At 37.1% G+C, this 27149-nt stretch overlaps 1 protein-coding gene across 1 annotated transcript; it reads right to left on the bottom strand.

Moving 5' to 3' along the window:
• Positions 1-1351: 1351 nt before the first annotated feature.
• On the bottom strand, positions 1352-26411 carry vwa3a (von Willebrand factor A domain containing 3A). Its single transcript, XM_016233928.1, has 29 exons — positions 26249-26411; positions 25202-25287; positions 25013-25091; positions 23780-23898; positions 21635-21715; positions 21255-21309; positions 21066-21167; positions 20864-20970; positions 20377-20502; positions 19625-19724; positions 19193-19255; positions 17585-17716; positions 12942-13080; positions 12603-12706; positions 12426-12506; positions 11887-11984; positions 11452-11571; positions 9033-9107; positions 8038-8179; positions 5148-5340; positions 4748-4818; positions 4594-4681; positions 3581-3678; positions 2928-2952; positions 2687-2856; positions 2390-2541; positions 2131-2239; positions 1855-1952; positions 1352-1743 (listed from the first exon to the last, which is right to left on the bottom strand). Exons 2-29 carry the CDS (start codon positions 25228-25230, stop codon positions 1704-1706), a joined length of 2796 nt encoding a protein of 931 aa, XP_016089414.1. The 5' UTR covers positions 25231-25287; positions 26249-26411; the 3' UTR covers positions 1352-1703.
• Between the last annotated feature and the right edge of the window lie 738 nt (positions 26412-27149).

Here is a 27149-nt window from a genome sequence, read left to right as displayed (position 1 = left end):
TACACAACTAACCTACTGACTGATTTTGATTATAAATATACTATATATATAAATGTTTACCTATACATAAGTAAAAAAAAAAAAAAAAATGTACATCAAGATAAACAAATTAAAACTAGGCTAACTACTGTTCAGTCTTAGTTGTACCTGTATGTGATGGATACATTGAATAAAAAGCAATCTTACAATAGACAGACCATAGAATATGCTGCATTTTTCAAACTAATACACTAAATAACTTTTCATCACTGAATATTAAAAACGTTTGAAAAAAAGACCTTCTCTTTCTCTGGCTCATGGCGTCTTCACCGATGATTGAAATCAGTGCATTTCTATTTCTGTAATACAAATGTAGCTATATTTACACCGAGCATTTAACACAACTTTATCTTTATCTTATGATCATTTTAAATGAAATGCTACAGATATGATAGTCCAAAACGCCATGATAATATGGAAGCCTACTTTTTGGTATTTTGTTATGACGTGTGTAATGTGTGGTGTGAAGAGTGTAGAAAATGGTAATACCGTGACACTTTCTGGTACTTTGTTGTGTGAGACGTGTAATGTGAAGTGTGAAGAGTGATGCTGAGTCTATCTTTGGAAACACAGTATTAAAGATGGTTATGATCTAGGGCGCCCCCTGCTTCCCACCCACCCACATTGCAAGCTTTGCCCTCCTTCTACTGTAGCTTCACAAGGTGCCCTGGGGGTCCCTGATGCTAAACCCATCCATCCCACCCCCAGTCTGATCTAAACTAAAGCATTCAGGCCACCTTTAAACCCAGGGTGGGCACGTGAACCCCGGAACCTAAGTGTAACCAGCGCTGCTCTCATCATGAACAAAAGCCCAGTGTTTATAGCCAGGCTCAGTGACGTCACACTGACGAGCGTCTCTTTGAAGCGTTCGAAATATTTGTGACGTCATGTAAGCGGTGGAATTTTCAAATCTGGAATTCAAACAGCTTTATCGTTTATCCTGTAAAAGGACAGAAAATTGTCTTTTAACAAACGTTCACACAAAAAGACATACATTACGTTTAAAATATAGTATATCAATAAAATATATTGGCAATATATAAGCGTTCGAAATATTTGTGACGTCATGTAAGCGGTGGAATTTTCAAATCTGGAATTCAAACAGCTTTATCGTTTATCCTGCAAAAGGACAGAAAATTGTCTTTTAACAAACGTTCACACAAAAAGACATACATTACGTTTAAAATATAGTATATCAATAAAATATATTGGCAATATACATTTAGTTAAATGTATTTTGCATATATTTTAATGTATCTATTTTATTTTTCGATAATACAGATTAGTTGCTTCCCACCCCCCCCACCCCCCCCACTGTTTTGATGCTACATTACATTGACAATACATTTGTTTTTACACTTTTTTTTTTGTTGCTCATGAAGTACAATTTCATGTACAAAAAAATTTCAAAAAAAACATTTAACCTGTTAGCGTTCCAATTTTGTGCTTAGTTACATTTTCCCAGAATGCTAAGGAGTTAATGCTACACATAAAATTTCAAGGTTTTTTCTTTTAACCATGATTTTTATATCTATTTACGATGTTTCCAAAGTATTATTAAGCCATATTTAATTTTTAACAAATTCTTTTACATTAGGCCTTTGCCAGAGATATTTTTGAATCAATAAAGCTGTCGTGATTTGAACAAGCGTGGACATCAATGTCTATGTTCCCGTCTGGTTCCTCGACTCCAAACTAGTTTCCCTACGAAAACAAAACACAAATCACCATATTAAATAGTCTACAATAACACCAATCATTACACATCGACACTAGGCCTGTGTATCCCAGCATAAGCACTGAGTGAACACAAACCTGAACGCTTTAGCTTGTTTCTGGAACAATCTCAGCTTCTCGATCTCTTCGGATAGTTTCCTTAGATCATCCCCCTCACATTTTGGAAGCACTGGGTCCTTTGTTTCAGGACACACAAGAATCAGCACATCACTTCACAACAATGAATCTGCAGAAATGCATCTGAACAGGTTGAAAACTACAAACCAATTCAAAATAATCCTCATGCACTATAATTATATTGAAGAAATGTTGAGCCCTTCTCTTTGAAATCACCACTAGGCAGCATGTACATACCACACTGCACGGATCTGACAGGAGTTTTCTGATAAGAGCTCTATCTGTGTTTTCAGGAGCCTGATGGAATCGTCCTCCTGTTTTATGGGCCAAACTCTTCAGAAACTCACTGCAACGATTGCAATTAAACATATAACATATGCTGCTAAAGTTAGATTTTCTGTGATGGGACCAAACAAAAAAATGCCAGAATAAATACAAAATAATCTTGACGAAGGATCGATACAAGTGGCCACATTCATATCCAATGCAGGTTAACCTGTCATGGCAGTTGACTGCGATGGTGTGGACGGTGAAGTCCTTCTCTTGTCTCAGTGTCTCAATCTCTGTCAGTATCCGACTGTGGCTGGAGTCACATCTCCCATCAGTGATCAGATACAGACCCACAGCATCTGCAAAGCCACAGCCTGTCTGGAGCAAAGATGCACGACACACAGTCACACTTACAAACACAAGAAGAACTGAGTGCAAAGAAGAGGGCCATGTTTTTCCATAAAGCTAAGTGTAATAACGGTACATACAAAAGTAGTTCTTGTGAGTATTGTTGCCGGAGTACCTGCAGTGCTTGTAGTGTGGAGGAAGCTCCATGTGTGCTGAGCTGATTCAACCACTGCACTGCCTCCACACACAGCTCCTCTGTGGACTGAACCAACGCCGGCTGCCACATCCGCACCTCTTCAGAGAACGCCAGCATATTAAACCTGACGCACACACACAGATCAGTCACTGAGACACCGGTCAACAGACTCAAATTCAGCACGTCACAAACCATGCTGCTGAGCTTTTGAGTGTATTACTTGCATCTGCAAAGCTACAGCCTGTCTGGAGCAAAGATGCACGACACACAGTCACACTTACAAACACAAGAAGAACTGAGTGCAAAGAAGAGGGCCATGTTTTTCCATAAAGCTAAGTGTAATAACGGTACATACAAAAGTAGTTCTTGTGAGTATTGTTGCCGGAGTACCTGCAGTGCTTGTAGTGTGGAGGAAGCTCCATGTGTGCTGAGCTGATTCAACCACTGCACTGCCTCCACACACAGCTCCTCTGTGGACTGAACCAACGCCGGCTGCCACATCCGCACCTCTTCAGAGAACGCCAGCATATTAAACCTGACGCACACACACAGATCAGTCACTGAGACACCTGTCAACAGACTCAAATTCAGCACGTCACAAACCATGCTGCTGAGCTTTTGAGTGTATTACTCTTGGAAAACAGCCAAATTTCCTCATCCTACAGGTATGGTGTGAGCTTTCTGTTCTAGTGGTTTTTGGATATTTTAATAAAAAAAATCTTACATATTGTACATACCTGTAACGTGAAAAATACAGGTCTGATCAGGTCAGAACAGAAAAGGTGTGCCAATTTCTGTAGCTTAAAAACTTTGGAGGAATTAGCAAAAAGTTTATTAAACAAATATAATGGTACTGGTAATACAGTACAGTACCTGTTTAGTTGAACAGATGTCTTCATGTTTTGGTAGTTTAACAGTAGCGATAGACTTGCGCACACTCTTTGATTTTGGATATTTCTTGAAGATAACACCTAGATAGGACAATCAACACTATATGACACAATATGAGCCAATAATGCATATGTGTGGATCTCATGTGGTAATGTTTCTGGCACAACTGCAGGTAATATATAGTCAACATGAAACGGTGTTAGCGATCCATTTTACGTTGGTAATCTGATGGAAAAATGTAGGGTGAGACTTTATCTACTGGGTATTTACTGGATTGTGAAAAGGGGGTGGAAAAGCTGTTTTGCTTAAGGTGGAGCAAATAAATACATATTGATGAAAGATTACAAAAATCCAACTTTGGGATTTAGTCTTTGAAATAACATTTATCTCCAAAAGTCTCTTATTCGGACCAAAGCTGATTTTTTTGATGCAGTAAAGAGAGTAAAAATGTGAAATATTATTACAATATAAAATAACTGTTTTCTATTTGGATATATTTTAAAATGTAATTTATTCCCGTGACGCCAAGCTGAATTTTCAGCATCATTACTCCAGTCTTCAGTGTCACGTGATCCTTCAGAAATCATGCTAATATGCTGATCTGTTGCTCAAGAAACATTTCTCATTATTATCACTGTTGAAAACCGCTTTTATTCATCTTTAATGAACAGAAAGTTCAAAAACAGCATTTACTTCAAATAGAAATCTTTCGTAACATCAATGTCTTCACTGTCACTTTTGATTAATTTAATGCATCCTCGCTGAATAAAAAATATTAATTTCTTAAAAAAAATAAAATAAAAAATCTTGACCCCAAAATATTTTAACTGGAGTGTACGCATTAAGAAAGTAAACGGTCTCAATCATTCATTGATTTAGTGATTTCACTGTGACTTTAACAGCAACTGGACTTGATTGAAGAGATGATGACGCAGCTCGGATGAGCAATGAAACATTTTCAGCAAATCCAGCTGGTTTTGAATGAACACAAAGACCTGGATGAACCTTTCTAAACATCAACAACTGATCATATCTTGCAGGTGTTTCAAACTTTTCTTCGGGTTCCCATGAATTATTTAGACACTGTGGACACAGGTCACGTACAGATCATGTGAGAAAAGCGCCCGGAACACACTGCTCTGAACTCACCTTCTGAAAATAATTAACGGCCGTCTCCATTTCTCCAATTAGGGCACTGATGTCATCACTCTCCACGATGCCTGCAGGGAAAGACGAGGCAGAGGCTCATATTTTCCACTGCACACACACAAACACAAGACTTCCCATTGTAAGTTGCACTGGGTTCAGGCACCATGTGTTGTACACATGACAGAGACAAAAGCAGCACAACATTCAGAGCTCAAGTAAACAGCAGCTCTAGGGACTTTTAGGAACCATCTCAAAAGCTGAACAACAAAATAAAACTGAATGATGGGACTGTCCGTCCATTCTAATCTAAAACTTCGTTTTACTGCAGTTCCTGTAATTCTGTCCTACCTTCTACTTCAAACTCATCTTCCCTGAAGAAGTCAGTCAGCTAGCTTCTCACCAGTGTCAGTCATCCAAAGGAAGCGTCCGTTGCCCGCGTGGGCAAGGCCGCTCAAAGCCCGGGCAGTTTCAGTCCGGGTGGCGTAACGGGGCAGAGGGCAGCGGGCAGTGTCCTCCTCTCCGGTGAACAGGCACACGTGGAGATTCAGGTTTGTTGCGCTGCAGCGCTCAGACACATAAGCAGTGACAGAAACCTGAGGATGAGAGTATCAAAAATGCTTTTTGATATTAGGTTGCAGAAGAAAAAAAGTGATGATACATCTGTATCAAAATACAGAAAAGGCACCTTTTATTTCTGAACAGCAGAGGGCAGTACGGTCATTTTTGAAGGGTTCAATATGGTTTTTAGCAATTCATCACTATATCAAAATTTGAAGAATAATATGGAGGACTAGGACTAATTATGTAATATTTAATTCGAACATAAATTTGAAAGAAGTAAAGCAGTTTTTAAATTGACAAATTAATACACATTATTGTATTGAACTATTTGAATACATGAATTTAAGTAATTTTTTATTTAATAATAAATAGAATATTTTTTAAAACACACTTTAAAACATTAACTAAACAGTTTTAAAATGTCCATTTATTTTTCCATTTAAAAATGGTTAATTTTTCATTGGACACTATTCTATATGTGTATCATTTATATTAACTATATTTTGAAAAATGAATTAAATAAAGAGTTTTACGTATGAGTTTTAATTATGTCAATGAATTCGTCCAATTAAAAGATTGATTTATTTGCATGTTTATGTTCAAATAACATTCCGGCCAAAACACTAACAACAAAAACTTATCTCCAATGTCTACAAAATCCTCCATGTGACAATGACACAAAGAAAGATACTTCATATAATAGCCCATGCCATTGTACATTGCTGTTAACTGTGTCCTATGAGAGACAAAGGGGTCTCAAGTGGGCTCTTGAAAAATGAAAATTTTATGAAGATTTACTCACCTTCAGACCATCCAAGATGTAGATGAATTTCTGAACAGTTTCTGAGTTTCAGAACAGTTTTGGAGAAATGTAGCATTCCATCACTTGCTCACCAATGGATCCTCTGCAGTGAATGGGTGCCGTCAGAATGAGAGCCTAAACAGCTGATAAAAACATCACCATAATCCACAAATAATCCAAACGACTCCAGTTCATCGACTAATGTCTTGTGAAGCAAAAAGCTGCGTGCTTGTAAAAAAAGAAAAGAAAAAAAAAATCCATCAAGGCATTTTAACTTTAAACCATCGCTTCTGGCCAAAACATGAGTCCATAATCCATAATAAGTGGGAAAAAGTCCATCCCCTGTTGTCCTCCCACATCACTGACATATTTGTTTCGAGATGTTTTTGACTGTGCATATTACTCTCCTGATTCAGATGATATGATTTTTTTCATTGGAGAAAGCAATATTATGGAAGACTAATCTTTTACCCGGAAGCAATAGTTTGAAGATTAAAAACATCTTAATGATGGATTTGTTCATTACAAACACACAGCACAAGGCGTTAATTGATGGTAGGGCTGCACGATTAATCGAACACGATTAATCGTGATTGTCATGCACATTTTGTCAGTAAAGTCGGTTCTGTGATTAGTAGTAAATCTCCATCATCTGCTTTCAGGTGGAGCAGTATTTACTACACAGAGCCGTAGTTCTCTGACAAGCTACGCAAAATTGCGTTCATAATCGCAGGCGATATAATCGTAAGATTATGAAATCGACGAAATCGTTCGCGATAATGACAGCTGTTTGCGTATCTTCTCAGTGAACTACGGCTCTGTGTAGTAAATGCTGCTCCATCTGAAAGCATGTGAAAATACCACATTTAATAACATATTTTTACTCCAAACTCACCTCATAACGTCAGTCGAGTGTTTGAAATAAATCCTTCTGTGAGATGACGTGGCTTCTTACACAGAATAATTAAGGCACACAATATTTCATTGTATTCTAAGCAGTGATAAAGGCTATGTCGATTAGCATTTCATTATAGATAGATACACTGAAAGATATGCATGACAATCACAGCTTCTGCCTAATCGTGTTTCATCGCCTTTGCGATTTAATTTCGATTAATTGTGCCGCCCTAATTGATGGACTGGAGTGGTGTGGATTACTTGTGGATTATTGTGATGTTTTTATCAGCTGTTTGGACTCTCATTCTGACGGCACCAGTGAACTACGGCTCTGTGTAGTAAATGCTGCTCCATCTGAAAGCATGTGAAAATACCACATTTAATAACATATTTTTACTCCAAACTCACCTCATAACGTCAGTCGAGTGTTTGAAATAAATCCTTCTGTGAGATGACGTGGCTTCTTACACAGAATAATTAAGGCACACAATATTTCATTGTATTCTAAGCAGTGATAAAGGCTATGTCGATTAGCATTTCATTATAGATAGATACACTGAAAGATATGCATGACAATCACAGCTTCTGCCTAATCGTGTTTCATCGCCTTTGCGATTTAATTTCGATTAATTGTGCCGCCCTAATTGATGGACTGGAGTGGTGTGGATTACTTGTGGATTATTGTGATGTTTTTATCAGCTGTTTGGACTCTCATTCTGACGGCACCCATTCACTGCAGAGGATCCATTAGTGAGCAAGTGATTTCTCCAAAACCATTCCAATGAAAGAGTAAACTCATCTACATCTACATCACGGATGGCCTGAGTCAATTTTAAGCAAATTTTTATTTTTGGGATGAAAAAGTCTTCCATTGGGCTGCATTCAATAGTTCTCTTGTAAAATCAACAAAATAACTGAAGGCAACAAGAAACATGACTGCCACTAGACAACAAATCCACATCCTGGGAACTACGTGTGACAGGACCTTGGCTTGCAAGTGATTAAAATGAACCGTGAGTGTCCAACTAACCATATGTTGATCTGGCATGCCGGTGGTGAGGAGGTACACGCCTTGAGTCAGTGATGATTCTTCCTGCGTTTCCTCCTCTAGAGCGCACCGTAGAGCAGCCAGAGTATTACGACCTCCGACACACTCGACTGCCTGAATCCACCTGAACACACACACACACACACACACACAGAGAGGTCTCAGAGTTTGTAAGTAACAAGATTTATCACCAAAAGACTATTTCTTTCTAGGCTTCAATTAAACTCTAGACCTTGAAAAGCAGAACAGGCTATATTAGGAAATGCACACAGGCTGCACAGATTTACTGTTTTGGGATGAACTTAAACTGAACTTGGGAACAAAAACAATTACTAGAATGAAATACACAACTGACATGGAGTTCTGTCATGACAACTCAGGGATTGGCATGTAATGTACATGACAATGTTAATGTATTTGGTCTTGGCGGAACAGATCTGCTACGCTGCTGCTGCGGCAGAGCAAGTACCGAGACTTGCTACTGCCAATACATCCACAACATGCTGCTGTGAGCATGTAAGAAATACTGCTGCTGCAAATATAACATACATGAAATAACCCCCATATAGCGTACATTAATCACCTCGTAGCAGATCTATACAGGTGGAGCTGGGGAAGGTGGAGGGTTTCTGAAGCAAGCTGCACTGCTACGGCAAGCACTAGTCATATATTTGAATGTTGAGATATTGCAGGAGAGAACCAATCAGCTGTGCCATGTGATAATGATGTTAGATGCCAGAACTCTATTTTAAGACTAAGTGAACACAGAATGAAATGCCTAAAATGGATTAACTACTATTAAGGTTTTTTTGTTTTGTTTTTTGTTCGGAGATAGATGATAGATGTGATTTCAGTCATTTTTACTCCGTTTTGATCAAAATCTGATCTGGTAGTGCAGTGTGAGCAATAGCAATAGTGATGAAAACGAGAGAGAGAACAACAGACTGTGAAGTCAAAAGCACATCCTGTCCTCTTACAGCCAAACAGCTTGAAGGTTTTCATGGGTGGAGGGAACCATCTTCTCCTGCCATGACTTGACATCTGATCCAAAACTGTGATGAACATTGACAAGATCACATACAGTATAGTGAATGTGGCAGCAAACAGGAAATGAACTCGACAGATGACAGTAGTACATTTCATGGCATAATATGCTATAATATATTGAATAAAATATTATCAATTTTAAAGGATGGACATTAAAATGAACCTTAAGTCAGGGTCCTAATATAAGCTCACTGTCAATGGCTATTTATTTCCATCCTGTTAGGCATCCTGCTCATTTACTTTTTATATATAAACATTCAAGTCATGGAAATACATTTTTAAACAAAGTTCAAAGAACATTAATGACACTTTTAATAATTCACAATGTGTGTATGTAAATGTGGCTCCACACTATAGATTTATTCAATAACAGGTAACCGGCTGAGTCATGTGACATGATGAAATGCTCTGGAGTGAAGCCGTGCAGCTGCTCTGCAGTATTAAGAGCAGGTATGTGCGCTGCGCTCCCAGGCAAAATCTATTAAGACTTCTATTTATGCCAGACTAAAGTAGATCGCTCATGACTATGCTAAAAACAGGAGCAGACAACTGCTGAAGACTGACGATAAATGGCACAGAGGCTTTATACTGGCCCATTACTGCCTTCATTTACTCTGTGTGATGATACAAATGTAATTCTGTTATTAATAAAGAACACGGGCACTGATTTATGAAAAGCAATTTATGATGTGTGTGTACAGGCATTTGTGTTGGATGGCCAGCTGTACTGTAGGGACCAATTTAATGTACCCTTACAAATTGACACTTTTAAAAATAAAGGCGCCAAAAGGAGGTTTCACAGTGATGCTATAGATTAAAGAACCATTTTTGGTTCCCAAAGAACCTTTCAGGTTTTTGAAAAGAACCAGTTTTTCTGAAGAATCTGAAGAACCTTTTTCCACTATTGTGAAAAGGAAAGGTTCCATATTTGCCTGACACTTGTATCAACCTAATAAAAAAAACTACTGCTGGCTGTATTATCTAGTTATATATATATATATATATATATAAATTTTTCAAAACTGTTGACCATACACATATACACACATATTTATAAACATATATACACATACACATACATATATATACACATATACATATATATACACACATATACACATATACATACACACATATACACATATATATACACACATACACACACAAACTAATTCAAAATATTAATACTAAATACACATATACATTACATTAATACTACATATACAGATATGTACTTATATAGACAGACTAATATTACTAAAATATTCCTCTAATAGTATTTTACTAATGTTAGGCAGCTCATCTTATTTCTGGTACAAGTAGTTTCACACAGTGGACTATATATATATATATATATATATATATATATATATATAGGCCTGTTAATTTTTCAAAACTGTTGACTGTTGCCAGGATCCACCACCGCAGTTTAAATAGGCCGGTCAGATGATGTCAGAATTTATTCTCCTATTAAAATCTTTGTTTATTTACTTGGTATCTAAATGTGGGATTGACAGCTGGACCACAAGTCGACCAGTGTATCGAGAAAAGTCTCAGTACTCCCTATCGCCGGTCCATTCCTGCTTGTACCTGAACTCTGCTGCAGTACCACACACAGATAAAGTTTATCATTTGCATTTACGTGAGCTGTTTTGCGCTAGACTTCAAATATTAATATATCAATAGAATGTATGGATGCAAATGTTAGTTTTTATAGTGTTCCTTTTTCTGCAGACTCTATGACATCCTGATGAAAGGTAGATACATACACTACCGTTCAAACATTTCTAGAAACATCTTATTCTTTAGTTTTGCTATTATTCACATTTTAGGATTAATGCCATCATCAAAACTATATGAAAAAACAAATGGGTGTATGGGAATTAAATATTATATCAAAGCAATCTCTATCATTTGTCTGCATTCAAGCTTTCCTCATTTTAGTAATTTTGTAAAGCAACTCCATTAGGTGCATCCTGTATTGAACGGGTTCACATCCAAACGGTTCAATCCAAGCCTTTGGATTTAAATTGGGCTTTTATTCACATTTAAGCATTGATCAATGCACATCAGATATGGTCAATAGCAGCTCAACCGTGCTTGAAAGCAAGAACAAACCTCATCGGTTTTCATTTAAACTGCTTGGTAAACATGGATTGCATTTCTGATGTCTGTATGAACTTTTTCTGTGTGCAACTGTGCCCGAACTTTTGACTGGTATATAAAGAGGAAAATCTCAAGTTTTACAATGACTTCCAGAGAGAAAGGGAAAGGAGACTTTGGGACTAAATGACAAAGCAGATCATAATCTGTCTCACTATAAATGAGTGAAAACACCCTTTGACTTACACGATGACATTGAAGCTGTGTTTATTAGCCAGCTGCTCCTGCAGTAGTATCCGGATGGCATGCTGGATATGGAGCTGGTAGTGGGCGTTCATCCCAGACGTGTCCAGAAGCACCTGCACCCTGCATGGAGAAAGACAGAGAAGAAGCAACTGAGAAACACAGATATACTCCACATCCCTGGATCCTCCTGCATGGCCCAGCAAAAAAGTCAGCGTTAATGGATTTCCACAAAAGTTAAAGGCTGGAAAAGGAAGATCGATATGCACTAACACTTCAATTTGTCTTAGAAGAATAAACCTGGTTTGTGCTGACCACAATGCATTTTGTTCAGTTCACAGGAGCCCAACGCAGTGTTCACTGATTATTTGCGAAGTCCACTTTGCAGGGTGCTGTTGAAATAATAGAAACATATCTATACAGTCTAAAGGTTCTCACCTCTGCTCACACACGGTTCCCCATATCTGCTGGCTTCCCGTCCGGTTCAGCCACTGAACTCTCCTTTCAAACAGATGCACAGCACCCATGAGTCGCTTCTGCATGCCACACATGAAAGACAAAACTAAGTGAAAACTAAGAAGAAAACCTAACAGATCGGGAAAAAAAACATGCAAAATCCATTTAAATACAACTTTGTATGGAATAGCACACACATCCTTACTGAAATGGGAGTTGTGAGATATCACGTCTGTCTCTGTGATATCTCAACCTCTCAGTTAGGTAAATAATATATCATTCAGTAATGCTGAGTGTTCATGTTAAGGAATTTTTGAGAGTGGCTAACGCATGACTTAATTTGTGGCCACGTTGTACAATTTTTTTTAGTCATTTTAGTTAAATTGTGGCCAAGTTAGCAAGTTGGAGGTTAGCAAAATGGCTAACATTACTTACAATGCTTGAAGGACTGCAACTGGTTTTATATGATTTCTAGATGGTCTAAGTACGGTATATGGAGTTTTTGGTTTAAAAAAATGTACCTGGTACTTTTGCAGTGATGGAAGACCGACATGTAAATTCTTCACTGTTCCATCATGCCACTCAAACCGTACCATGACCCGCTGCAGACAAGCACACTGAGTTAGTTAAGTCTGCTGTACATGTGAACAGATGGGCCTCAAACTGGATTCATAAATGCAGCAGGACATGTTCATCACCTCGTGAACTGTAGAGGAAACAGTCTTTCCCAAGACTGGCACAAACATCTCTTGTGGAGAATAGGCATTACGAGCCAGCAGCTGATACAGATCCAGCTTCTGAGCTGCATGAACACAACTGTTAGCCAAGACTAACCACTCTGATCAAAGAGACTTACCCAAGATATACACTGGAAATTAAACTGACACATGCAAACATGTTCGTAAGATTTTGAGATTGTGCTTTTTGGTCGTTACAGTACTGACTATTCTAGAAAATTTGAACATTCTTAAAAATAATTTGATATTTAAACAGATATTTTCTTATCAGACTTTGAAAAGGCATCGCATGGCAGCTACCCTTCAGGCCGTGGGTCTTCAGCCATTCACTGGAGGTGGTGGGTACTGGGCCTGTGGTTTGGATACACAGTGGAGCACTGAGAGCAGAACTTACAGGACTGAAGTCAGAAAGAGTCAGACTGTCCAAACCTGTGGAGATCTGTGAAGGTTGAAGTGAGAACAGAAAGTAAAAAAGTGAAAGTTTCCAGCTCTCATAACTTTATAGTATGTAGGAGTAAACTGGTAGAAAACACTACATTTCACAAACCAAAAGTGCCATGGTACTACTATATTTTTTTAGACATGTACCATAGCAATACCATGTACATATACTATGTTAGTATTTCTTAGGGTACATGAAGGCAGCATTAATATTCACCCTTGTGAAAAATAAGTACATTTAGCATACTATTATAAAGAGTACTTATTACAGAAATAGCATGCTTTAAAATAATATACTTAAGTGTGAACTTAATGTAATATCTTCGGACACTTAACTGCATATTAATTGCAATTACATGAAAATGTATGATAATTTAAATTTAAATGAAATGCAATTAATTTCGTCAACTAGGCAGTCATGGGAACAAGACCTTGAGAATCAGACGAGTCCTCCGCACAATCGGACTTGTGTTGCAGCCTGGAATTAAACCACACCATGCTGGTTTCTTCTGGCCAGAGAAAAACTGTTTCTCCCAAGTTTTTTTTTCTCCATTTCTGTCACCGATGGAGTTTTGGTTCCTTGCCACTGTCCCCTTTGGCTTGCTCAGTTGGGGACACTTAATTTCTGACAATACTATCGACTTGATCACACAGACAGAGCTGGACGATGACATCACAGAATCAAAGATGAACTGACTTTAACTGAAAAAATTTACTGCTACTACTGTCCTCTATTTAGAGCTGCTTTACAGCAGAACTGAATTTCTGTTTGCATTATTGACACACTATTCTCCAGTTTAACACTGTGAAGCTGCTTTGACACAATCTGTATTGTATAAAGCACTATATAACTATAAAGGTGATTTGACTTGACTTAAAAGTGCTTTTTTGACCCACTTAAAGGGTTAGTTCACCCAAAAATGAAAATTAGCCCATAAATTACTCACCCTCAAGCCATCCTAGGTGTATATGACTTTCTTCTTTCAGACGAATCCAGTTTTGATCTTTCAAGCTGTCCATCCATTAAAAAAGTGTCTCATACAGCTACGGGGCCCAGGGGGGGTCTCCTTTAGCGAATCGATGCGTTTTTGTAAGAAAAATATCCATGAAAACCAACGTTTGTTTACAGGAGCAAAGGAAGCAAAGTTTCCTTTCTTTAGCAAAGGAAAACCTGTCTCCTCTTGGCTTATATCAAAATCCTCCGACATTCTTCTTTACAAATCCTCGTTTAGTACTTCTAATTAGTGACCGTTGTTTTGTCACTTTCTTCTTTCAGACGAATCCAGTTTTGATCTTTCAAGCTGTCCATCCATTAAAAAAGTGTCTCATACAGCTACGGGGCCCAGGGGGGGTCTCCTTTAGCGAATCGATGCGTTTTTGTAAGAAAAATATCCATGAAAACCAACGTTTGTTTACAGGAGCAAAGGAAGCAAAGTTTCCTTTCTTTAGCAAAGGAAAACCTGTCTCCTCTTGGCTTATATCAAAATCCTCCGACATTCTTCTTTACAAATCCTCGTTTAGTACTTCTAATTAGTGACCGTTGTTTTGTCTTGATCTCTCCGCTGTGTTTCCGCGTGCGTCACTTCTGAGCGGTGCATGCTCAAAGCCGACCTCATACGTCATCCGCCCGAAACTGCTTCAGTGTACAACAGTGAGCGCAAGCTACATTAAAGTGATTATTACGTTTTGATTATGGATATTTTTCTTACAAAAACGCATCGATTCGCTACAGAAGGCCTTTGTTCACCCAGGTGAACAAAGGTGAGTTGAGGGTGAGTAATTTATGGGCTAATTTTCATTTTTGGGTGAACTAACCCTTTAAGTAGGACAAGTTGAAATATGGTTAAAGTGTACTGACGGATGTACTGAAGAACATTTATGTTATGGTTAAATACACTTTAGCCTCATTTCTTTTAAAACTTGTATGTCATGCACATTTTTGTAAATACACATATATGACAATAAAGTTCCAAATCAGAACATTTAAAATATATTACCTTTAAATCAAGTAATACTAAGTTAAAACTTTTAAACTGACATTATTTCGAAGTGAACTTTTTAAAAGTGTACTTGCAAAACAGTCATGAATGAGCACTCTACGCACACTTTCATTAATGTGATTTTATTTGCAAGTACAGTTTATTAAAAATATACTTTTATGATTTGAAGTACACTACAAGTTCACATTCAATAGAATTAAGAGCACTTCTTTTTCACAAGGGTCATTCATGGTATGTATCAGAGAACCGTCGTAGTAAAATATCATCACTCTGCCTCGATACTAACACAGTACTTCTGAGCGGTGCATGCTCAAAGCCGACCTCATACGTCATCCGCCCGAAACTGCTTCAGTGTACAACAGTGAGCGCAAGCTACATTAAAGTGATTATTACGTTTTGATTATGGATATTTTTCTTACAAAAACGCATCGATTCGCTACAGAAGGCCTTTGTTCACCCAGGTGAACAAAGGTGAGTTGAGGGTGAGTAATTTATGGGCTAATTTTCATTTTTGGGTGAACTAACCCTTTAAGTAGGACAAGTTGAAATATGGTTAAAGTGTACTGACGGATGTACTGAAGAACATTTATGTTATGGTTAAATACACTTTAGCCTCATTTCTTTTAAAACTTGTATGTCATGCACATTTTTGTAAATACACATATATGACAATAAAGTTCCAAATCAGAACATTTAAAATATATTACCTTTAAATCAAGTAATACGAAGTTAAAACTTTTAAACTGACATTATTTCGAAGTGAACTTTTTAAAAGTGTACTTGCAAAACAGTCATGAATGAGCACTCTACGCACACTTTCATTAATGTGATATTATTTGCAAGTACAGTTTATTAAAAATATACTTTTATGATTTGAAGTACACTACAAGTTCACATTCAATAGAATTAAGAGCACTTCTTTTTCACAAGGGTCATTCATGGTATGTATCAGAGAACCGTCGTAGTAAAATATCATCACTCTGCCTCGATACTAACACAGTGATTTTCTGTAATTGTCTACAGAAGGATTTTAATGTAAATGTTTGTAGCATCACCTCTGAATCAACAGTGACAGCTGTGTCTCCCAGTCGACCCTGGCGCATGTTCTGAATTTGGGTAAGAACATTGCGAGCTGCTTTAATCTCCGCCCACAGCAGATCTACGTCTGTACTGCTGTCCACTACACCCTATTAGACAAACACACACAGATATTCCTACACTATTTATGAGATAATGTGGTCCCAAAAAGTATTTGAACACTGACGGCACACAAAAATGTCTGAAGGTCTTTAGAATAACATTTCGAAGTGATTATCATCTGGAATCAAAAACTGCAGGAGGTTTTCTCTTCAACATTTTTTTTTTTTTGCTCAGTGACTTTTAATCAACTGTGTTTTTGTGGACAAGATGAGTAATTTTTCCTTAATTTTCAGACGAATCCAGTTTTGATCTTTCAAGCTGTCCATCCATTAAAAAAGTGTCTCATACAGCTACGGGGCCCAGGGGGGGTCTCCTTTAGCGAATCGATGCGTTTTTGTAAGAAAAATATCCATGAAAACCAACGTTTGTTTACAGGAGCAAAGGAAGCAAAGTTTCCTTTCTTTAGCAAAGGAAAACCTGTCTCCTCTTGGCTTATATCAAAATCCTCCGACATTCTTCTTTACAAATCCTCGTTTAGTACTTCTAATTAGTGACCGTTGTTTTGTCTTGATCTCTCCGCTGTGTTTCCGCGTGCGTCACTTCTGAGCGGTGCATGCTCAAAGCCGACCTCATACGTCATCCGCCCGGAACTGCTTCAGTGTACAACAGTGAGCGCAAGCTACATTAAAGTGATTATTACGTTTTGATTATGGATATTTTTCTTACAAAAACGCATCGATTCGCTACAGAAGGCCTTTGTTCACCCAGGTGAACAAAGGTGAGTTGAGGGTGAGTAATTTATGGGCTAATTTTCATTTTTGGGTGAACTAACCCTTTAAGTAGGACAAGTTGAAATATGGTTAAAGTGTACTGACGGATGTACTGAAGAACATTTATGTTATGGTTAAATACACTTTAGCCTCATTTCTTTTAAAACTTGTATGTCATGCACATTTTTGTAAATACACATATATGACAATAAAGTTCCAAATCAGAACATTTAAAATATATTACCTTTAAATCAAGTAATACTAAGTTAAAACTTTTAAACTGACATTATTTCGAAGTGAACTTTTTAAAAGTGTACTTGCAAAACAGTCATGAATGAGCACTCTACGCACACTTTCATTAATGTGATTTTATTTGCAAGTACAGTTTATTAAAAATATACTTTTATGATTTGAAGTACACTACAAGTTCACATTCAATAGAATTAAGAGCACTTCTTTTTCACAAGGGTCATTCATGGTATGTATCAGAGAACCGTCGTAGTAAAATATCATCACTCTGCCTCGATACTAACACAGTGATTTTCTGTAATTGTCTACAGAAGGATTTTAATGTAAATGTTTGTAGCATCACCTCTGAATCAACAGTGACAGCTGTGTCTCCCAGTCGACCCTGGCGCATGTTCTGAATTTGGGTAAGAACATTGCGAGCTGCTTTAATCTCCGCCCACAGCAGATCTACGTCTGTACTGCTGTCCACTACACCCTATTAGACAAACACACACAGATATTCCTACACTATTTATGAGATAATGTAGTCCCAAAAAGTATTTGAACACTGACAGCACACAAAAATGTCTGAAGGTCTTTAGAATAACATTTCGAAGTGATTATCATCTGGAATCAAAAACTGCAGGAGGTTTTCTCTTCAACATTTTTTTTTTTTTTGCTCAGTGACTTTTAATCAACTGTGTTTTGGTGGACAGATGAAGTAATTTATCCTTAATTTCAAACACGGGTGTCCTAAAGAACCACATTAAAGGGATAGTTCACCCAAAAATTTAAATGATGTAATCATTTACTCAACCTTATGTTGTTACAAACCCATAAGACTTTTGTTCACCTTTGGAAAATAAAGACATTTTTTTCATCATTTTTTTGTCAATCCATTGAAAGTCTTGCCGATTTCAAGCTTTCAAGCTTCAGTAACTTCATAAAGACATCATAAAAGTAACTCAAATTAATTGAGAGGTTTATTCCAAGTCTTCTGAAGACAAAGTTGTTTTATATGATGAACACATTTAATTTATTCACATATAAACATTGAACAACACACATGCATAGAGCACATCGAATATGATAAAAGGCATATTTGCTCATCGTAGCTGAATAAACCTCACATGCCAAGCAAGTGCTGATTGTGTCTCTTCAAAGACTTAATTCATATGGATTACTTTTAAGACATTTTTACTAACTTTCTGAAGCCTTTGGTGGAATAGACTTAAATGGAGGGATATCTTCACTTGTGTTTCAAAGATGAACGAAAGTTCATTTTGAAACCAAATTTTCATTCAAGTATGAACATGATCCACTAACTCAGACAATAACAAGTATCCAAATAATTTTTACAAGTCTTGTTTGAACATTATGTCTACTATAATTTCAAACCCTTTTTTGTAAATAATTCTTTGCTTGAAAAGTGTGTTTGACAAAATAAATGTCACTTTAATTTTATTTTGTCATCTAATAGAATAAAATTCTTATATTTTAAGTGATTTCAGTGTCCGAATACTTTTTGTCACCACTGTATGTAATTTCGATTTCGATACATTTTCAATTTAAGAGATTATATATGTGACCCTGGACCATAAAACCAGTCATAAGGGTATTTTTTTTTAAATTGAGATTTCTGCATCATCTGAAAGGTGAATAAATAATGCAAAAAAATCAAAATATTGAGGAAAATCGCCTTTAAAGTTGTCCAAATGAAGTTCTTACTTCTTAGCAATGCATATTACTAATCAAAAATGAAGTTTTGACATATTTACGGTAAGAAATTTACAAAATATCTTCATGGAACATGATCTTTACTTAATATCCTAATGATTTTTGGCATAAAAGAAAAATCGATAATTTTGACCCATACAATGTATTTTTGGCTATTGCTACAAATATACCCCAGCGACTCAACACTGCTTTTGTGCTGCAGGGTCACATATTTTGAGGATTTTTTACAGATTACCAGTGCAGCAGAAAACAGGTGATATCTCCCCCCGGAAACTTCTGCCATTTGCTTCACAGTCTCCTAAGACAGCACACATCAATCAGTGACAATAATGAGAAACGTCCCTCTGCATATTACATAAAGACCGTCTATGACACTCACAATGGCGGCCGGACTGCTGCAGCTGTAGGCGACCGCATGAACACAAGGCATTCGGTTCTGAGTTAAAAAATCACATATAACGTCTACTGTCTGATCAGGGCTGAAAAACAATTTAAATAATGATTAGATAATCATTATAAGGTTCCAAACATAATTTTGCATCAGTAACCTCCCCCCGGAAACTTCTGCCATTTGCTTCACAGTCTCCTAAGACAGCACACATCAATCAGTGACAATAATGAGAAACGTCCCTCTGCATATTACATAAAGACCGTCTATGACACTCACAATGGCGGCCGGACTGCTGCAGCTGTAGGCGACCGCATGAACACAAGGCATTCGGTTCTGAGTTAAAAAATCACATATAACGTCTACTGTCTGATCAGGGCTGAAAAAAAATTTAAATAATGATTAGATAATCATTATAAGGTTCCAAACATAATTTTGCATCAGTGATTTAAACTAGAAACCGTGACCACACATTTTCATCTGCTTTGTTTCCAAAGTATTTTTTCTATTGATTTTCTCCATGAGCTTTCTATGATACAGAGTTCTGAGTCAAGGACCAAATTAAGCCACTCCATTATGACATTGAAACATTTGATTTGAAGCAAAAAAACGAGTGTAAAGAGACTAGATTACATGATTTGCAATGCTTCATGGGAGTGGGCTGTTGAGCCATTTATATTTCCAAATTGCACTGACTTTGGTCTTTTACAGACGAATAGAGCACCCATTTAGCAACCTCACAATTCATGGTGGATCTGTCTTGAAAGCTTTATATGTTATCATTTAAAGTCTGTTTCTCCATGGAGAAAATGAGAAGGATATTTACTTCTTTAACCCCGCTGTTGTGCTCTATTATGCCTAGGCTGCCACTTTTAAACCATCTCCTCAGACAATTATAGCACTCAAACTGTTTAAGGAAAATGGACTGCAAATATGTCTAAAGGCGGCCGTGAATGTGAAGGACACGAAAAGGCTACTGGCTCAAGTTAAGTTAAGAAACAGTGATTCATCACAGCAAGACAAACTCTCACCGAGAGCCCAGGATGATGAGTAGTGTGTCCAGCTCTGAGCGGGTCAGTGCCCTCTGTAGCGCCTGCAGGAGACCACAGCCTCCACCTGCTCGCAGCTGCATGACCCACGCACAGCACTCCCTGAGCCTGAGACAGAAAGAGCCTCCTGCTCTTGAACTCATTCACCTTTCTTTACATGTAGCATAACAAAAAAAGGATACTGTGTAGCTATATTCCAAAACCTAGCGAGCTGCTTCCGTAGGCATCATCATAGACGAGCTCCCGGCATGAAGACTGTTTCAAGAGCTAGGTATCGTAAAAATTGCTAACAGCAGAATGAACTGATGGGGTAAAGGGCTTACATGATCACTGTCCGTATTATGACTTATAATACACTGCACATAACCAATTAGCCATATATATATATATAAAAAAAACTTGTTTGATTGAATAGTGGAGAGGCAAATGAGTAGTGTGTGATCCGTGTTGTGGAAACAATGTCACCCACCTTAGTGGACAGGTATCCAGCGGTTTGTCCCAAAGGCTGCTGACTTCTGAGCCGTAGGACAGCAGATGCAGCTGTTTTTTGAAGCGCAGTTGCTCGTCAATGAGAGCCTTTGGTAAAAAGAAACCACAAAATGAGCAGCGTAATTGATTAATTGAATAAAATAAAGCATGCAGTTGAAGCAACGACTCATTTGGGATCCTACTAGAAGCTCTCGCTGGAGATCTGCTAGTCTCTCTGTAGAGCAGGTCAAATCAGACGTGTCGACAAGCACTCCGACGCGGGACCCGTTCACCACCCCAAACACCTGACAGATCAAACCAAACCAACACAGGACATCAAAGTTCTGCTTAAACCAGATTCATGGAGTGAAGATCTCAGAGATTCAATTTACCTTCCTGTTTCCTTGACTGAGCCACTTGATTTGATCATGGTACATCTCAACGGCACTACAAACAAACACCTCAATTCAAAAATCCATTTTGGGTTATTATATTCAAAAACAGTGTTATAAACATGAAATCATGACCCATGATCTGTCAATTGTGTAATAAAACTAACAACACATAGACTTCTAAAGTCACCTGTGTCTTTTCAGTACTTTACTGCACCCATTATTGTGATTAATTTCATCAGTTAATCTGTCATGTATTTTGTCATATAATGTAATTAATTCAACTTTTCGACAGGCCTATGACATGTACTGCATTCAGCAGCACTGAGAAGGATAACGTATCATCATGGTGACTGTGCAGTGGAGGAGATGATGCTCACATGTAAAGCTGTTCTTCAAAGTCTGCCAGTGACTCACTGCTGATGTGCATCTGTTTGCTCACCCCGTCTCCTCTCTCCGATCTGACACACACACACACAGACACACACACACACACACACACACACAGAGAGAGAGAGAGAGAACACAAGTCTGGTACTGGTTGGAAAAAATTCACAAAGAACATATCAGAGTCATATTTCACCAAAAGCAAATGAAAAAAGGCAATGTTTTGCATAAAGCAAACAGCCTATTTTTAAGGCCCCATAAGATATTTTTATATCATTAACATTTTTATGACAATTGAACACATTTCTCGCACAAATTATTAGAACTGCTAACACTTACATATTGTATTACACAAACATCTGGACCCAACAATTACACATTAAAAGCATTAATGCACTGAATTGAGAGCATTACTCATTGGGTCCAGCACTTTTTATTAATCGTGACTAAAGATTTGAACTAACTGGCACAAACTGACAGTTTACAGTCATAATGCATAACAACATGATAATCCAAAAATAGGCTTTATTTTCTTTATGCAAAACATAGTTTCTCATTTTTTTATGCCATAGCACATACTTTTAAAAATAGTACTTATTATGGAAATAATATGTGGCCCTGGACCACAAAACCAGTCATAAGGGTCAATTTTTCGCAATTGAGATTCATATATCATCTGAAAGATGAATAAATACGCTTTCCATTGGTTAGGATCGGACAATATTTGGCCGAGATACAACTATTTGAAAATCTGGAATCTGAGGGTGCAAAAAAATCTAAATATTGAGAAAATCATCTTTAAAGTTGTCCAAATGAAGTTCTTAGCAATGCACATTACTAATCAAAAATGAAGTTTTGATATATTTACGGTAGGAAGTTTACTAAATATCTTCATGGAACATGATCTTTACTTAATATCCTAATGATTTTTGGCATAAAAGAAAAATCTATCATTTTAACCCATACAATGTATTGTTGGCTATTGCTACACATATCCCCCAGAGACTTAACACTGCTTTTGTGCTCCAGGGTCACATATACTATATTAAGAATATACTTAAGTGCGAACTGAATTTAACGTTTTGACACTTATCTGTAAGTCTGTAATGCATTAAATTGCACTTTAGAGTGCTATTCTGACAAAGTGTTTTTCAGTTGTTGTTTTTTTTACCCATTTACATCTTTATATGTAATGCCATAATAATTCAAGTGACATTGATATATTGTTAAAGAAAGTGTACTGCCAAATGTATAAAAATTCATGCAAAAATATACTTTGTCATTTCTATTGAGTTCGAATGTCATGTTTTAAATATATTTGTAATTACACATTTGTAATGATAATTTAGTACATTTAAAATATATTAACACTTAATGTAATATAAAAAAAACACTACAGTTACAATTATAATCAAGTACTTTACACGTGATTTAATTAGTTAGCGTTAGTCGACATTAAAATAAGTCCATTTTTTTAAAGCACGACAAAGCAAAGTACTTTTTAAATAAAACTTTTTTGACAAGTGCACTTTTTTTGAAAGAAATGTGTAAGAAACAGTCATGAAAGTGTGCTCTCTTTAAGTCAAATTAATTTCATTAATATTATATTATGTCCAGTGACAGTACTTTTAAGATTTGAAGTACACTACAAGTGCACATTCAATACAAGTAAGCACATTTATTTTTTATAAGGTTGTGCTTTTCTTACTGAAGCCACACAATACTACCTTAAATGCAATTTTCTGTCAAATAATGGTAGGTTTACGGTCTGTATTAGTGGTGTGCATTAAATCTAAAAGCATGGTTTATAATTTCATAAAAATAAAATATTGAGCTTGCATTCTGGTTACCTGTTTTTTTGAGAACAGCAGGTAATTATAATTCTACCACCTGGTTTCTAAGACCCAAACTAATTCACGTGCTTTGAAACAACATTTTGAACATATATCGTGTGGGGAGTTTGTTGTTGATGACATAACCTGTGCCAAACAAATCTGCAATCATTTCATACACTTTTTGACAGCTTTGTTCGTTATAATGGGAGCATTCTAGATTGTGAATTCACATTGCTCTCGGTGTAGACAGGGTGGATGTCAAACAGCACAGGGTGCAATGAGTATACTGTTGTGTAAACTTACACAGGAGCAGTTGTGCAGAGTGACAGGAGGTGAGAGAGAGACAGTCCACAGCTCTCCAGACCGCTCGACTCCAGCCAGTGCTCTGAGCTCTCATACGCTTCAGTGTGATCCATCCGCTTCTGCATGAGCTCAGTATTAATGATGATTCACGGGTCAATAATACAGCAGTGTGCTCTCACAACAAAACCAGCTTGAGGACTTCATACAGCAATGGAACTCAAAGGCCATTCAATATGTAGATAGGTTTATTTCTTCATCAGAACAGACTTGGAAAAATGTAGCACTGTGAAACTGCAGTGAATGGGTGCCGTCAGAATGAGAGTCCAAACAGCTGATAAAAACATCACAATAATCCACACGTATGTCTTGTGAAGTGATGCATGTTTGTAAGAAACAATTAAGGTATTTGAACATTAAACCACGGCTTCTCGCCAAAATGTGAGTCCATAATCCATAAAAGCGTTTCCTCCAGTGAAAAAGTCCATCCCCTGTTGTCCTCTCACATCAAAATCCATTGTTTTCACTTGTAAACAGTGCTTGATCTGTGCATATTTCTCTCCTGGTTCAGACGAGACGACTTTGTCATTGGACAAAGCAAAAATAATTGTACTTTAACAGGAAGCAATGGCTAAAGGTTAAAATGTCTAAACAAGGAATTTGTTTCTGACAAACACACTTTTCACTTCACAAGATAATTGATAGTTGTGGATTATTGTGATGTTTTTATCAGCTGTTTGGACTCTCATTCTGACGGCACTAGCTATTGGGATGTTTTGACCCAGCGGATGGGTTGTTTTGACCCAGCTGTTGGGTTGTTTTGACCCAGCGGTTGGGTTGTTTTGACCCAGCGGTTGGGTTGTTTTGACCCAGCTATTGGGATGTTTTGACCCAGCTATTGGGGTGTTTTGACCCAGCTATTGGGTTGTTTTGACCCAGCTATTGGGATGTTTTGACCCAGCGGTTGGGTTGTTTTGACCCAGCGGTTGGGTTGTTTTGAACCCAACCGCTGGGTCAAAACAACCCAATAGCTGGGTTTGTCCCTTTTTAACCCAGTGCTGGGTTATATTTTACCCAGCATTTTTTAGAGTGCAATCTGTTCTACTGAAACAAGCAAAAACTCAACAACATATTGGAGAGTACATTTTAGCAAATTTTCATTTAGGCACGAACTATTCCTTTAAAATGTATTATTATTAAATTTAGGTGAACAGGTGGCAGTGAAGTCACCATTACATTTTCTCTGAAGACCGGTGGGATTTCCATGGAGGACTGATCACTCACAAAGCCAGACTCACAGGGACTGTTCTCTAGCCTACAGACCATCAAAATAAGAAATGAAAGGGAACAAATTAAGGAAAAGGCTCTTTATAATCTAGCACAGATGAATACAGAAACAAAAGGCTGAAACCTGTATAATCTCACCACTTGCCAGGTCCCGTCTTCTGCTCCATACGGAGATGCTCTTTTCTTGGCAGGATCTCTCAGGTGCTGCAGGTTCTCTGTGAGTGCTATGAGATAACAGTGTATAGTGATGAGCAATGCTTAAATCTTGGAGGATTGATCTCTTCATACTGCAAACCCTCTTCTACGCTATCATAGAAAAGTACAGTTGTTACCTGAAGGTTTCTGCCTGACTTGACCCATAAAAGTGACGTTTGTTACTGTAACGTAGTCAGGTTAATCCAGGTATAATTGCTATAAGAGTCTTTGTCATTCTGAAAAAGTTTTCATTCGCCTGAAATCTGAATGTGTCTTAGTACATACAATACAATTGGCACAATGTGTCTCTATGTAGCCTACATTACCATTCAAACGTTTATACAGCCTAGTAATTAATATATAATGAATAAAGCAAGGAGGCATGACAATAAAGACAAGTAATGTTACAAAAGATTTCAACATCAAGTAAAAGCTGTTATTATGAACTTCCTATTCATCCAAGAATCACGGTTTTTCACAAAAATACTAACTGTTTTCAACACAGTTGTGATGATAAGACATGTTTCTTGAGCAGCCAATCAGAATGACTTCTGAAGGACCACGTGACGCTGGAGCGGCTAAAAATTCATCACAGTAATCGATTACATTTTTCAAAAAATACTCAGAAAACAGTCATTTTAAATGGTAGTAATATTTCTAAATATTGCGGTTTTCACTGTATTTTTCAACAAATAAACGCAGCCTTGGTGAACACAAGAGACTTCCTTCAAAAGCACTTAAATCTTACCTTTATATTGTTTGCTGCTATGTTTATGTTTGCTAAAGCGCTTGTAGTATTGTCTGTAAGCACTATGTAGTTGTTGCTATTATTAGTAAATTATGATGTAGTCTTCAGCTGATGTATTTTTAGCGATGTTTTAATTTAGAAAAGAGCCGACTCTGAACGGAGATGCTATGGTTACAGTAGAAACGCGCTAACTATGCTATTTGTCAGGAAACCGAGCGGTTAGCATGGTGAGGTATGTTTACCTGCACAGACTCCGAGCGGCGCAGAAATCTCTGAATGTCCTTGTGTTAGGCTCAAACACGGGTCTATATGATCTATGATATGATATAGTCGAATGGTTCAAGCTGCGCTGTTAGGCTCAAACACTGGTCTCTAATGGTCAAGCTGCGCGGTGTTAGGCGTCTCCATAGCGACCGACAGTGCCGCGCTGTGGCGGAGCTCACGAGCTCATGTTGACGCTGTCTGAAGATATTTTGGCGATCGGCGTAACTTGAGTATCAGCGCGATTATGGCTCAGATTTATGGATATGAATAAAAGCTGAGCGTTGAACTCTAGCGCTTCTTGCAGCATGTTGAGGACAGGTGTGCTACACATCTGATGATAAACCTTGAATACGTGTTGCAAGGAAGAAGATATAAACAATTTTTTCTAATCTTTTTTTTATTTTTTGCAAAAACTATTTTGTCTATTTAACTACATTCATAATTCCTTACTGTTAAACAAGGCTGTGAATAACACAAAAGTTATGAGTATCACTGATGTGCTGTTATAGTTTTTATTAACATTTAATTTACAGTTTATTCATATTAATTCTCCGTTTTTAATATTAATTTAAAGTTTTATTTTTTTGTAGCTAATTTTTTTTTGTCTCTATAGTTTTTATTCATTCTTATTTCAGTTTAATTATAGAACATTAAGTTAAACTAAATAAAACTGAGAAATATTGGCTTAGCAAATAGCTGAAATAAATTATTAAAGTTAACGTGTATTTTATTTGAAGGAATTATTTTTTTAGTTACTATAATGGCTATCTATCTATCTATCTGATGGTTTCTATCTATCTATCTATCTATCTATCTATCTATCTATCTATCTATCTATCTGATGGTTTCTATCTATCTATCTATCTATCTATCTATCTA

The sequence above is a fragment of the Sinocyclocheilus grahami genome, unplaced genomic scaffold (genome assembly GCF_001515645.1).
Source record: "Sinocyclocheilus grahami isolate Dianchi unplaced genomic scaffold, SAMN03320097.WGS_v1.1 scaffold441.1, whole genome shotgun sequence".
NCBI classification, from domain to species: domain Eukaryota; kingdom Metazoa; phylum Chordata; class Actinopteri; order Cypriniformes; family Cyprinidae; genus Sinocyclocheilus; species Sinocyclocheilus grahami.
The sequence above is the reverse complement of the archived record's forward strand: the minus strand, read 5'-3'. Positions and strand labels throughout refer to the sequence as shown.